Consider the following 15,292-nt stretch of genomic DNA (forward strand, 5'->3'; position numbering starts at 1 on the left):
GGTTGTGTTTCTGATTTTTAGGGGATGTTGTGTGACACACACACAACTTTCTAAATTTGCATTGTTGGTGAAACAGGAGTGACTTCTCTTCCATGATGTTTTCCTTTTGCATTTTCATTACTGTGGATTTTCATAATGTATGTTTACAAAGAGGACTCATTTCACTGCCCTCCTACTTGCATCCTGAAGATGTTGAATCTATCCTTTCAGCACAGATGTCTGCCAAAGAGAAGGAGCCTGTTGCCACTTTCCTATATCTCCTCATACCGTTTTTGTTTTTGTTTTTGTTTTTGTTTTTTTAGATTTGATGATATTTATAGCACGGGAAAAAGATATGGAAAGATCTATTGTTATAGATAACTTTAAAAATAATTTCTCAAAACACTGTGTACCTTTTTAGAATTTGAGAAAAAAAATTATTATTCTCAGTGGCTGGAAGAATGGCTCAGTGGGTACAGGTTTTTGCCACCAAACTTAATGACTGAGTTCCTTTCCTGGAACCCACATGGTGGGAAGAAAGAGCCCGTGCCAGCAATTGATCCTCTCACCTCCATGGGCATGCCTTGGCACCCCAAAATAAGGAAATAAATGTAAAAACTTGTAAGATTAATATAGTAAGAATAATAGCATTCTTGAGCTGTGTCTCTAAAGTAGCTACCTTTGTCATTATTTTGGCATTTTTCATATTTATTTATATGTGTAGAATGTTCAGTAGGCTTGCTTGTTGATGCTTCTTGAGCCTGGGTCCCGGTTTCCTGTTCTTACATGTACCCAAGTTGCTTGCAGGGTGGGGGACTCTTCATCTTTTGTCACCGAAGACTTGAGCCAGCTCTGAGTTTTGGCAGCTGTCTGCTTTGTTCTCTAGCTCTGCACAAATTCAGGCATTTAAGCTTATTTGCCTGCATCAAATTAGAAGCAATCGGAGTGTTAGGCTGTTACGGATGGAAACATGCATTGTATGGAAGAGGAACTGGCTGATGCTCTGAGACAACCACACCACTCCTGAGCTGCTCTCTCGGAGTTCCCCACTCCCCTTAGGCCATGGAGTTAAAGGACATCTAGTCATTTATAAGTGGATCATTATGATTTGTAGTTGTATTAGATGGGACCTAAGGGGACAATCACTGTATGTGACATTGCCTCATCTTTCACTGTGTTAGAGTGTGTAGGACCAATTCTAAACACCCTTGGCATTACCATTTGGAATGTCTGCTTTGACGCACTTGGACTTTTCTGTTTGTGTAGAGGGCCTTTCAACCGAAGAAATAAACAGTGTTCTGGAAAGGGTTTCATCAGGATGGAAGACGGTATCTCAGCAGTTGGAAGATCTGGGAAGGAAGATCCAGCTTCAGGAAGATATAAATGCTTATTTTAAGCAGCTTGATGCCCTTGAAAAGGCCATCAAGGTGAAGGAAGAATGGCTGAGAATCACACCTTTTTCTGAATCATCCCAGCAGTCCTTGCCAAGCTTAAAGGATTCCTGCCAGGTAGGGTGCCAAACAGCTGGACTATACAGCCTTTCTTTGCTGAGTCTCATATGTAAAGAGGTTATATCATTCAGTGTGTGTGGTCAAAGATGTGTGTGTGTGTGTGTGTGTGTGTGTGTGTGTGTGTGTGTGTGTGTGTGTGTGTGTGTGTGTGCATGCATGAGTGCCCATCAATGCTGAGAAAGGCCAGAAGACAACAGAGGACATTAGGTGTCCTGCCCTACCGCACTCTTCATTATTCCTTGAAGTGTGGTCTCTCACTTAAACTGGAGCCTGCTGTCTAGTAAGTCCCAGCTAGCCTCTATCCCTGCCCTCCCACAACACAAGGGTTGTAGCACAGGCTAATGCCCACATTTTTACATGGGTGCTGGGGATCCAAACTCAGATCTGTTTGATTGCATAGCAAGTGCTCATACCCACTGAGCTGTCAGTAGCCCAAGAGGCTGTATCCTGCAAAGGCAAAAGATTTTATGATGTGAAGAGAGAGCGAGTTAGGGGAAAATGGATATTGTATCATGGGCTTTGTGTTCATTTTCTTTATAACTTTCTATGTGGATGCTCATCTTCAAGTAGTCAAGTGACCATGTTTTCTCTTCCTTAGAGGGAACTGACAGATCTCCTTGGCCTTCACCCCAGAATTGAGACACTGTGTGCAAGCTGTTTAGCCCTCAAGTCTCAGCCCTCTGCCCCAGGTTTTGTTCAGCAGGGTTTTGATGATCTTCGAAGTCACTATCAGGCCGTGCAGAAGGCTTTAGAGGAATGCCAACAGCGACTAGAGACTGGTAAGCCCTGGCTTTCCACGGTAGTCACTTCTTTTCTCTATCTCTCTCTCTGTTTTCCTTAATCTAAAAATTACTCCTCAGGGTATCTGTCTTCCTCTGCACCTGTGTGACTTGACGTCTAACAATTCGTTCTATACTATTCAATGCATTCAGACTATTTCAGTGTTCACACTTGTTTGTAAATAGACAATGTCACATGCTCTAAACTTGCATAAATTGGATATAATGACTTCTGAAAGATTTTTTTTTTTTTTTTTTTTTTTTTTTTTTTGTGGTGATGTGTTGAACCCCAGGACCTTGCATATGTTAGGCATCTGGTTTGTACTCCCGCCCTTATGGAGATTTTTTTTGGGAGGAACAATTTTGCTCGAACCTGTTCCAACCAAAAGTATCACTGATTTCTGTTTGCCCCCATTGATGGGTTAGGGTTTTAGCAGCGCCACCCATTCCTTGAGAGAAAGCACTTTGCTCTCCCAGAATTTGAACAAAATCAAAGAACTTGGCATGGGAAAATTTGGAATAAATCTTGTTGGGGAAGTGGTTTTTAAAAGGATTTTAAAAGCTTGTGTACCCCGTTCTGCATTTCTTCCCTTCAGCTGCTGCATTGGATTGCCATGGGCTGTGTGTACTCAGTGCAGTGACTGTCCCCTCTACTCCCTTAGCTCTTGCACATCTTGTACAGACATTAGGAATGTATGCGTGTTAGACAAATGTGTCATGTAGCCTTTCTTTTAAATGTGCGTTTGGACTTCATGCATTTTGCTGACGGCAGTCAGTTAACTTACAGTGTGACATAAATACTAGAAGCCTCCTTTCTCAGCCGACTAGTACAAGCCAAGCTTTCAGTTATGAGAAGCATCAGTGGTAGGCAGTTTAACTTATGCTGCTAATTGCTTTAACCTCTTGGTGCCTCACATTCAACTCACTTCCTCTTCTGCATAAACGCTGATTGTTTGGGATTTCTACAGAGCCACAGAGGGATGCGCTGTGCTAGCTGGCTATTGCTAGCCACCTCTGTTCCTTGCTGTCTGTGGGGTTCCCACAGAGTTTGTGTACACTTATGCGATGTCAGGAAGGCTGGGGGAAGGATCTTTGCTGCCTTGTATTTCTTTGTGTAGTAGTTGGGGAAGGGGAAGTTGTGTGAGACAAAAGGCATGCTGTCCTTCAAGCTTCATTGAGACGTTTCAGCGTGATCAAATGAAGAAAAATGATAGCGAGTTAATATTTCAAACATCAGCCACCAGAGGAATGAAGCCACAGTCGGTCTGTTTGAAATGCCAGAGGGATGACCTATTTTATTAACCAACAGAGATTCTTTTCAATTGTAATCATGGGGCCTAATTTATTATCTGTTGGAATCTTTTTATTAGATACAAATAATTAATGGTGCAGACAATAACGGTATTAGGTTTCTACATTGTTTTCCCTAAGTAAGTATGTTTAACTCGGCAGAGCTGAAGAGCCAACCTGGACCTGCGTACCTAGACACATTGAACACACTGAAAGAGGTGCTAAAAGAGACAGAAAAAAAAGCCCAGACATCTCTAAACTCCCTTAATGATCTCACAAAGGTGGAACAGGCCCTGCAAGAGAAAAAGGTAAGCTGTGTCTGAGAACTCTATTTCTGATGGTTCATGTTATGTATTTGAAGTGATTTTTCAGTGATTAAAAAAAAAAAAGGCTGTTTTTGATCCAACCTTAAAAAAATCATTCAAATTTCAGTATAAAAGTAGAAGATTTAAAAACTTTTATCTTAATTTGCTTTTATTATTTATTAGTAGTAGCATTGTGAAGGTGGGTGTGTGCTGAGTCCAGAGGACAACCTTGGGGACTCTGTTTTCTCCTTCACTCTGAGTTCCAGGGATAGAATTGAAGGCTTCAGCCTTGTGTGGCTGATGTCTTTATCTATTGAACCACCCTGCAGGCCTAAGAATTTATAATTTGAAGCTTAATTACCTCAAACAATTTATCTGTGGTCCATAAAAGACACATCCTTAAACGTTATTAGGAAAACTGTATTTTCTTATAGTTCACGTAAAATTAATTCTAAAATTGTTCATAATCTGCTAAATATATCTTCCAAACTGAGGTGAGGTGTATTAGTTGAACTGATTTTTTGTTATTTTTGTTTTTGGAGACAGGATTTCACTCTATAATGTATAGGCTGGCCTAGAACTGAATGCAGTCCCTCTGCCTCAGCTTCCCAAGTGCTGGGGTGACTGTTATGAGCCACCATCCCAAGCCCAAATTGATACTAATTTTTTCTTGATTAAATTGCTTCCCTAAGGCTCAACACTGTTGTGGCTGATAAAAGAGACCAACTCTTGACCTTGGGCTCCTGGCATACTGTGTGTGCTGTTCTAGGGGTTTTCAGTGTACAGAATACATTATGCCACTCCCCCACAAAACCCATGAAGAGGAAGCTCTGACTTTTCTGACTGACTTTTTTTTTTTTTTAATCTTTTTTAAGTAAGATACCCTCCTCCCCCTTTTCCACTGTGAGCATGCGTCAATATATGTCATGTCACTACATCTGTGCAGATACTTACATTGTTACATTGTTGTGCACGGATTTCATCTTTGGAAACTTTTTCAGGCCCTTGATGAAATCCTTGAAAATCACAAACCCACATTACATAAACTTTCAGAAGAAACCAAGATTTTGGAGAAAAATGTGCTTCCTGATGTGGGAAAAGTGTATAAACAAGAATTTGATGATGTCCAGGGGACGTGGAATAAAGTAAAGGCCAAGGTTTCCAGAGATTTACATTTGCTTGAGGAAATCATCCCCAGACTCAGAGATTTTGAGGTAAGTCGAGAGGCCAAGAGGAGTTTACGCTAGTTTCAGGGCACACAGTGATTATCACGGAAGACTGGAATGTCTGCTTTCTGAATATTTGGCATTCTTTCTGGTCCCACATTTATTATATGCTTAAGTTGGAATTTATAGGTTGCTTATGAAAGGCACACTTTTGATGTGCTGGTAAGCCCATGCATTTCTTTTGTCTTGTAGAGAAGGCTTCTGGTAGAGGTGAACTGGACCTTGATGAGTACATAGCTTAATAATGGTTAAAATAGAATTTCAGCATGGGGATCTGCATAGCATTGGAACCACTGATCAAAGTATAGTTAGAGGTGACAAGTTATAGTGGAAGAAGTTTATCTTCTTGGTAGCAGAGAATGGAATGAGGGACACGGCTCAGGGGGAGGGGGGAGTACAAGTCTCACACATCCTAGGTTGGCTGAAAACTTGCTACATAGTCAAGGATGACTTTGAACTTCTGATCCTTCAGTCTCCACCTCTCAAGTGTGTGCCACTGTCCTGGCCTTTTAAACCAGGGCTAGGGATTAAACTCAGGGTCTTATCATGCTAAGGAAGAATTCTGCCGCACAACTTCAAGGGTTTCTACTACAAGTGAGTAAGTTTCACAACCTTCAGCCAGGCTCACAAATTGTGTACATATTACAATGGTGTAAATGACATTTATAGTGGTCTGTGATTGCAAAATTTTTGACGATGCTCCCTTAGTGGCTTATTTGATGATTCACAGTCATCAGTGACATTCCCCCCCCCCCCCCGAATCTGAGATGTGTGCTAGTCTAAAGACATCTTTGATTGTCATTGCCATGGCATAGGGATAGGATAAGCAGGTGACATCAGTAGAAGCCCATCTACCTATTTTATACTGCACAAGCTAACCCTCATAGAAGCAGAATCACTTAGTCCCAAATGTAAGTAGTTTAAGGTTGACCCATGCTGTGTGAACTGTTTCTATATCTTCAAATTTAAATCTTAGCTATAGTCAGGAGAATTCATGAGTGACTCCTGAAAAGTTTATTTTAGGGTTAGTTAAATGTATGTGTTCTAGTTTCTTTCCTATTAATGCTATGATAAAACATATCCACCAAAGGAACTTAGGGAAGGAAAGGCTTCATACTTCTGATCAGAGGCCATTGTTGAGGGCAAGGTCTTAAGCAGAAACTTAAAGCAGAAACCATAGAGGGACACAGCTTGCTGGCTTGCTCTCAGCTTCGTGCTTACCTGACTTTTTATATACAGCCTTAGATCACTGCCTACAGCATTGTCCTCTTACATCTAAGTCAGTTAACCATCAAGGTTATCCCCCATAGACATGTCCACAGGCCAATTTGATCTGCCCAGTCCCTCAATTGAGAATCCCTAACTCTTGCCTGTGTCAAGTTGACATTTAAAACTAACTAGGATGGTGTGCCATTATTTGAATATAAAGTTTCAAGGAGTAAAAATTCTTCTTAAACACCTAAGAGAGTTCTGGGCTTATCATAATCCAGTTTTAGATTTTCTTCCTTGTTGTTACTAATATTGCAATTATAAGTGCTTTTAGCAGCCAGTTGGAGACTATGTCAAAGATATTAAATATAAATATTAAAAACGTTCCCCATCAAACACATGGGTCTCTATTCAAATATTTGCTATTACAGTAGCAAACTTTAATGTCCTGTTATCTTTTGGTGGGTTAACAGCAAGGTTGCTGATAGTTATTTGTATTCATTTTTCAATTGTACAACTTCCTTAAGCAAACACATGTATGATCTTAGTGCTAAACCCACTCCTGCTCACTTAGTGGCTTAAGAGGAATTGCTTGTTAATTCACATGGGAAAACTCGAAGTTTCCCCACAAAGTTACAGATAAATACAGTAAGTAGTTACTCATGGAATAGCCTTTTCCTTTTTTGGTGTCCTGATAGATGTTTTAGTATTTTAAGCCTCGTTCTTTTTTTTTTCTATTTTTTCTTTTTTAAATTTAAATTAGAAATAATCTTATTTTATATATCAGTCCCAGTTCCCTTTCTCTCCCCTCCTCCCCTGCCCCCCACCGACCCCCTATCCAATCCCCTTTCTGCTCCCCAGGAAGGCTGAGGCCGTCCATGGGGGAAATCCTCAAAGTCTGTCATATCATTTGGGGCAGGGCCTAGGCCCTCCCCCATGTGTCTAGGCTGAAAGAGTAACCCTTAATGTGGAATGGGCTCCCAAAGTCCATTCGTATACTAGGGATAAATACTGGTCTACTACTAGAGGACCCATAGACTGCCCAGGCCTCACTGACACCATGTTCAGGGGGCCTGGTTCTATCCTATGCTTGTTTTCGAGCTGTAAGTCTAGGCTCCATGAGCTCCCCTTTGTTCAGGTCAAGCTTCCTTCTTTAAACTGAGCCCCAGAAGGTGTTAGATTACTGCCAATTGATGGGGTTTCTTAGGGATAAAGTAGTGGAATTAATTATTTGTTTAATTTAATTAATCAATCAATTAATTCTTTTGAGATAGGGCTTCACTATGTAGGTATGGGCAATATCACTCATGGTAAAAACCCAGAAATCTCTAATTTTTAAAATGCATTTTTAATCATATGTATCATACATGAAGATTGCTATTGTGGAGATATTGAATAACAGAAATACTCACTGCCAACAGTAGTCTTAGTCTCATTTCTACATCCTGTCATGGTCACAGCTCATAATTACAGTGAATCCATGAAGGATTTTAATGTACACACAGTCCAAACATACTGCTAGTTTGAATCTGTATTTTTTCCTATATTATAGAATACATTACAGTAGATCCTGGTGAGGGACATTGTCAGATCCAAAGGAAATTCCATTACCTCAGATTCCAAAGGCAGAAGGGACAGATGTGTATCTGTGGTGCCTGTTAGCATACCAAAGTGCATGCTGGCCTCCAGGGTCCCTTATCATTACAAGCACCTGCTGTACACCTCAAAGTCCATGCTAGCATCCCAGCCCTTCTCACCTCCTCCCTACCCTAAACTCCCTTTAGCTCAGGAGCATCCCTTCCCCAACATACTCATTCTCCTTCCAACCCTGCTATCTCAGCTATGCTTTGTCTTTTGTTCACTCTTTCTCTTCATCTCTCAATCTTCCTCTCCCCTCCCCACCTTGCTCTCCCACTCTGCTTTGCTCCTGTTTCCATCATGGCCAGGTCCAGTCTCCCGGCCATGTTCAGACTACTGTTGTGCCCAAATTCTGAAACCCCCAAATCACCAAGAGACCCATTTCAAAACAAAAACAAAAAGTCTTTTATTGTTGTTGTTTAATGAGCTAACCCCAATAGCACAAGTGCTTGGAGAAAGGACCCCAAGAAACCATGAGGTGGGGAATTTATTGGGTAGTCTGGGGATTGGTGTGCTTCCAGGCTGATTGGTCAACTGGTTGCTATGACCTATAGGCCCTCCCAGGGCGGTTGCAAGTCACTGTTGTGCACTTGTATGTAAAGCACAGTCCCGCCAGCTAACTTCTTATTGGTTCCTTGCTAAGCGGAGGGTATCTGACTAGTGACTAGGACAGGAGGGGCAAGGTCAGGCAAGCACATGTTAGCTTGTCATGGCTGCTATAGCAGGGGGCTGGTCCCTTCACTACTACATTCTTTTTCTGCTCTGGACTCTTCCAGATGCCTCTGGCTATCCTCTCTCTCTCATATCTCATAAAAACCTTCCACTTAACCATACCATGGGGTGGTCATGTCCTCAGCTTATACATCTGGTGCTGCAATTGGGGAGGAGTACAGACGGATCCCTTTCCAAAGGGCAGGGCCTTTCTTAACCAAACTAAGCTGCAGGTTTGACTCTGCTAAGCTATGATCATTTGTTTCTGCTGGGATCTGCCACCCACCATATTCCACTCCAAATTCTGGAGTCCTCCTGCCTCTTCGGCTGCTGCTTCTCTCCACCTGCTATCTTCCCCCACGTGCTCTCAGCTCTCCCCTGGAGCTTAGTGGTATCCTCCCTCTGTCTGAGTTCCTGTTTCCCACACTTTCCCCTCCTTTTCTCATCTCTTCCTCAGTCTCGAAGATTCCATTTATGTCTTACTGCCAAGGGCCTCAATACAGCTCAGTCAATAGCCAAGGATGACACAGACACATTAGATTTCCAAATGCTCATAGATTGTAGCAACTTCTCCCACAAAACAAATGATCCTCAAATCTATCTTTAAGCCTTCTCTGCTCTACAAGCACCTTCCCTTAACCATACCAGGGAGTGGTCTCCTTGTCAGTCTATACAGGCATGTCAATAGCTAATAGAGTGCAGAGCTCAGAAAATGAATCCTAACCCTCAGAAAAAGCCTTTTAGGAATACAGCACCGTTAGAGGTTGAGGCAATGTTGTGATCTGCTTTTCTTTCTTCCTCTCCAGCCCTGCAACATTTGTAAGAGGGGTCTCTGTGTTTATGTGAATGGTTGTAGTTAGTTGTCTCTTATTTTCTTGGCATTTGGTGACATTTCCTTGTCTTTACTGCTAAGTCCTTTTGTACAGGCTAAGGTTAGATCACTGTGCCCTTTCATAGTGCTAGGCACAAATGTGGGCTTAAATTCTTCTGCTCTATGTTGTGCTTGACAACAGAAATGGTCATTTTTACTCTTACAAACCATCATTCCCTTCCCGGCAGCAAGACATTTGAAAAAACACGAGACAGGCACTTTTTTTTCCGTTATTGATTTTACTGATAGGATTTTCTTATGAATCATGCTCAGCTGCTTTCTCTCTCATCTCCAGTAGTAATATCTTGGATATTACCGGGACTGTGATATATTTTATATCATTTCCTTTCCCCTACTTAAGATCCTACAGTGTGGAATATACCTGGAATGTTACCAGCATGTCCCTAGGTGCACACAAATCCTGGTGTGCCTCTTGGCTCTGTGGACACCACATGCAGCCCTTCCCTCCAGGCACAGGCCCTCCTACAGCCTACTTTCCAACCATTCCATCAATCTTTAATTCCACTCCTGATTCTCATGTCTTATGTTGAACATTCGTCTTTCCACCAATGCCAGAGACTTCTGCATAGGGTCTGGTTGTCCTCAACCAGAGTAAAATGTTCACCCTTATCACACAGTCCCCACTCCTTCCTTGTTTAGCTTGTCCATGTCCCAATAATGATTGGCATCAGGCTGGCAGTGTCATGGGTCCTAAAGGACCAAGCTGGACTATTTGCCTTCCTCTGGATGTGTCATGTACTTGCTGGCACGTCACCTCCCCCTAGCTGATTCTTTAAGAACAAACTCTATTAGTAGCCTTCAGGGTTTCTCAGCACCAAAGCACAGCCTGAAGATGACTCACCCTTCTGTCATTGTTCTGTGTGTCCTCCCATCTACACCCCATAGGGTGCTTAGAGGAGAACTATGTTTCTCCTTCCTCTCAGGGAAGGGGCTCTTTGAAGACAGGACTCTGCAGGGTGCCCAGCTAGTAAGAGGATGTGAATGACTACGATATGAATGGCTATGATCTGAATGAATTGCTCTGGAGGTGTGTCAGACCCACTGCTTCCTCTCCAGTGAGCTTGGACTGTGTAGTCTGAAACCCACACACCCCCAGTGTCAGTACAGCTGTCTGCCCACTCCTCTTCCTTCAGTTGCTCAAACTCAAAGATACTCACCAACCCAATGTGTTGCAGAGAGGACATGCTGGGATTCTGCCCTTGCAGAAACAGGTTTTCAAATTGCTAGTTTGGAAGAATTTCAGGATAAAAATTAGGAAGAATAAAATCTTTATTTAGCTAATTTAACCTTTCTAGTGAATACAAACCTGATACAATAATTAAAATGTTGCCCCCTCTATCATTTTATTCAGTCCAGGGGACAATGGGCCATTCCACCCCCCTGGATTTAGGTACTTGGGTTTGGATAAGCTGATGTGTTATTCTTTGCCCTCGTCTCTGTGACATAACACTTTTTGTGACAGTATTTTGAGCAGTCTTTTGGTATCTGTTGAAACCACGGGTAGTGCCTGCTACAGGCTCTGGAATGCCTCAAAAGTGAGCAAACTAGGAAGCTCTTAACTTTAAATTACTGCACTAATTCTGTTTTCACAGCTGGTTTTCTCTGTGTCTTGGGGGTAGAAGTTAACAGCTTAAAAGTCTGCAGACATTCCAGCTGATGGGGGAGCAGAGAGAGAAAAATGTCAGGCATGTGGCTGTCATCAAGTGTGAGGAGGGCTGCTGTGTAGAGTCTCAGGTTCTTGGCTTCAGAGTTTCCAAGCTTTAAAATGCTTCTAGCTCCTCCAGCTCAGGAGAGAGTGTTTCCTTGACCCTGCATTCCTTCTTTGTGACACTGAACTAGGGTGTTACCTGCTCAAGAAGTTTTCTGCAGGGATGGTCAGTGTTTTTTTTTTTTTTTTTTTACAATTACAAAGGATAATATTTGATGCTTTAAGTTTCTCCAATTTCATCTTCACTGGAATATTTGGGGATAAAAATGGGAATGAAAAATGGTTACTGTCTTGGACTAGGACTTATTGTTATGATAAAGAGTGAGGGGAACGTTGTGTGAGGGACCTTGGTGGGTTTCATGGCAGGCGAGGATGACCGAGGCAGGGCACAAACACAAGGCAGACAGAGCTTAAGTGAGAAGTTTTATTAGAAAGGGGAGGGAGGGGGAAGGAAAGAGAAATGAGATAAAAGAGACAGATGGAGAGAGAGGACAAAAGAGAAGAGGGAGACAGGAAAAGTCCTGTCTACCCCAGGGGAACCACGAGAGTGGAAAGAAAGCTGGAAAAGAGAAGGAGTGGGAAAGAGAGAAACAGAGAGCTGTAAAGGAGCGTAAGTTGATGGGGGTCTGTCTTTGGGGTCCTTTGCACCTGCATGCAGACTATGCAATCCTGGAACCCTGGGCTGACCGGGATACTGCCTGAGAGCATTCTGGCAGGTGACAGGGACAGGCTAGCAATAGTGCCTGAGTCCTTACACTTATTGTTTCTTTCTTTTTTTTCTTTTCTTTTTTTTTTTTTTTGCAGACATTTTTTTGCAGATTATTTTTATTTGAATTAGAAACAAGATTGTTTTACATGACAATCCCCGTTCCCTTCTCCCTCCCATCCTTCCCTACTACCCCCCCCCCACTAAAACCCTACCTATCACATATCCTTTCTTTTGCAGACATTATTATTAGAAATTTACTGGTAATGTGTATGTGTGTGTGTGCATGTGTGTGTAAGAGAAAGACACAGAGACAGACAGTGAGAGACAGAGAAAGACAGACAGACAGACAGACAGACAGACAGACACACACACACACACACACACACACACACACACACACACACAGGCAGACAGAGAGACAGAGACAGAGAGAATATGTGTGTGCTCAAGAGACTGTGTGAAAGCTTGAAGGTTAGGTGATTGTCTATGGACTATTTTTTGAAACAAGGTCTCTACGTGAGACCTAGGACTCCCAGATTAAGCTATTCTGGCTGGCCAGCAAGCCTCAGGAACCTGTTTTTCCTTTCCCAGCATTGGGAAAATAAGCACTTGTCACCATGCTGTGCTTTTTATGTGGATTCTGCAGATCAAACTCAGGTCCCCATATTTACTAGTCAAGCACTTTAATGGACTGAATCATCTCCCAAGCTCCTACTAGGAACTTAAAACAATTTTATTTATAAGAAGTGAAGTTCCCCAAAGAACTGTGTGCATGTATGTGTGCGTATTCACGTTTTTGTTCATTAAGTTGGACAGAGACCGTTACTCATTGTACACAAGTGCACACAAGTGCTTTAGATTTTTTTTTTTTTTTTTTGTTTTTGTTTTTGTTTTTGTTTTTCGAGACAGGGTTTCTCTGTGGCTTTGGAGGCTGTCCTGGAACTAGCTCTTGTAGACCAGGCTAGTCTGGAATTCACAGAGGTCCGCTTGCCTCTGCCTCTCAGGTGCTGGGACTAAAGGCATGCGCCACCACCGCCAAGCCTAGCTGTGATTTTTAAGTGGATAGAGAAACTGCATTTTTCTTATGAGCTCTTTCATGTTTCTTGTGACTTAGCTGAGTGCCATTAGGACATGGAGATGCTGAGCACAGTGCTCTTACCTGCCGAGATATATCTCCAGCCCCACTTTTATTTTTATTAGCACTTATTAATTATAAACAATAGATGCCATTATGACATTTGAAGAAAAGCAGTGTCATTAGCTTATGAATTTATTTGGAAAATTCCTAAATATTTTGGAAAAATCCTAAAACTCAACAACCAGAAATCCAATCAAACCAGCCAGCTAACCAACCAAACAAAAGAACCACATGCCCAATAGAAAATTATATTTCTCTGTCAGATTTCCAAGCAGAAGAAAGTTAGGGATAGTGGCAGGAGACTGGAAAAGCTAAAGATTTTAATTATTCTGTTGGCTTGCTGTTGCTCTATTTTTTTTTTTTTTTTACTGGCATTGCCAAGAGAACAAAGTAAAATTTAGTATTTACAGTGATCAAGTCCTATTGTTAAATTAGCAGTCAATTAAGCAATATTTGAGAGGAGAAGCTTATTTTGAGGTAATCATTGAGAATACTGGGATTTTAGTGAATTGTAATGTTATGACCAACGTATTTAAGAACAAACAAGTTTAACACAAAAGAAGCAGGGGTCAAATGCACACTGAGAAAAAAATCCAAAATCATTTTGGGCGGTATTTTATAAGCATCTTCATGGTATGTTCCATCTTGAGGGTTCATTCCAACTTCATAAGAATAATAATTTATTATTATTCTTATATTCTTATATTATATTATAATAATATCTGGTTTTGTTTGACATATTATAGGAATATTAAATAATTTCTGTTGTTTCCAGAGCATGTGAATCAGAATGGTTTGTACATTACCTGGTTTTGCTGCCCTACAAATGTCACGAAAGAAGGAATATTGAACCATCACAGCACTAGGGAGACACATGGCGGCAGCCACTTGCTAATTTGATCATTCAAGTTTATTTTATTTTTAGGACTGAACATGAAAGAACTGAAAATAGTTCAAGGAAACATATTAGAGAAATGTCCAAGGCAAACTAAGCACTGATGGAGTGGAAGGCCATGGGAAAAATGGCTACCTCTTCAGTATTGAAGTTTAAGTGGGGCTAACATTGTCTTCTATGTAGTCACACCTGTGTGATCTCCTCTCTAAAAAGTCTGCTTTTTTTCTAGAAAATGTTTGTCTTCTCTTTCTTCTTAGTAACTTTGGATGGTTAGTGACTAGTTCTGTTTTCAAGGAAGGAGGTATCCCACAGAGGAATGCAGAGTAGTAGATTGCATTTCTTCATGATGCTGTGTATTTACTCTCACTTCAGCAGCTAGCTTTGGAGTACAAGTGCTCTAGGTTAGCTAAAAACAAAAGATTTTGTTTTTCGGTTGGGTACAACTAGAATAGTATATTTCCCCTGTAATCTGAATCGTAGTCCTAAATACTGCTTCCATTTAAACAAAAATAGTTCATTCCAGTATATTTTGAGGCTTGTGGAATTATTACTAAGATGCCATTTTTAAGAATTACTTTTCAAGTTGGGAGACTTAAAAAAGGACACGAAATAAATGAGAATGATGTTATCGAAGTTTTGAGAGGTTGCCTTTTTTTTTTTTTTTTTTCCCTTCTAGTTGCAGTAGAAGGAAATGTGGTGGGTTGGGTGTCACTGAGTAATATCCCCTTCTGTTATTGTGTTCGATTTAGGCTGACTCAGAAGTCATTGAGAAGTGGATGGGTGGTGTGAAAGACTTCCTAGTGAAAGAGCAGGCTGCCCAAGGAGATGCAGCAGGACTACAGAAGCAGCTTGACCAATGTGCTGTGAGTTCTGCTGGTCTGGCACTCCTATTCACATAAATAACATTTTCTTCTTGTTCATTGTCATTTGGTGTTATTGAAATTGTAAGAGTGGGGCATATGAAGTCTAGATAAAGTGTCCTTTATCATAAAGCTTTTATTTTGGCCTTATAGCTAATAAAAGACAGTTAGCTCACATTTTATTGCTGCGTGGTTATTAGAATTTGTGATGAGAACAAGAGTAATTCCCTCCTCCCTTCGGAAGCTGCTCTGTCCTATGACAGGGATGATCTTAATGTAAAGATTACCACGAGTGTGTTGCTGCCATTGTACTACTTGATGGGCCTTTATGAAAAGCATGTGTAACACATGAAACACGCTAGTCATACGACATGCAGTTTATGCTTGATGAAATCATCAGGTGTCTCTAAACCAGTGGTTCTCAAACTCCCTAATGTGTGCC

At 41.3% G+C, this 15,292-nt stretch overlaps 1 protein-coding gene across 7 annotated transcripts in view; it reads left to right on the forward strand.

Annotated features, from left to right (window-relative positions):
• Positions 1 to 15,292, forward strand: part of Utrn (utrophin) — a 484,152-nt gene that overhangs the window by 159,126 nt on the left and 309,734 nt on the right. For 6 of the 7 annotated variants that reach the window (XM_027402009.2, XM_027402014.2, XM_027402008.2 and 3 more), the window contains 5 exons: positions 1,246 to 1,487; positions 2,089 to 2,269; positions 3,722 to 3,867; positions 4,866 to 5,078; positions 14,740 to 14,853. In XM_027402009.2, coding sequence (XP_027257810.1) covers positions 1,246 to 1,487; positions 2,089 to 2,269; positions 3,722 to 3,867; positions 4,866 to 5,078; positions 14,740 to 14,853 — 896 coding nt within the window. The remainder of the gene's footprint in view (positions 1 to 1,245; positions 1,488 to 2,088; positions 2,270 to 3,721; positions 3,868 to 4,865; positions 5,079 to 14,739; positions 14,854 to 15,292) is intronic. The other variant, XM_035440386.1, reaches the window with a different exon arrangement.

Source organism: Cricetulus griseus, chromosome 2, assembly GCF_003668045.3.
Source record: "Cricetulus griseus strain 17A/GY chromosome 2, alternate assembly CriGri-PICRH-1.0, whole genome shotgun sequence".
Classification (NCBI taxonomy): domain Eukaryota; kingdom Metazoa; phylum Chordata; class Mammalia; order Rodentia; family Cricetidae; genus Cricetulus; species Cricetulus griseus.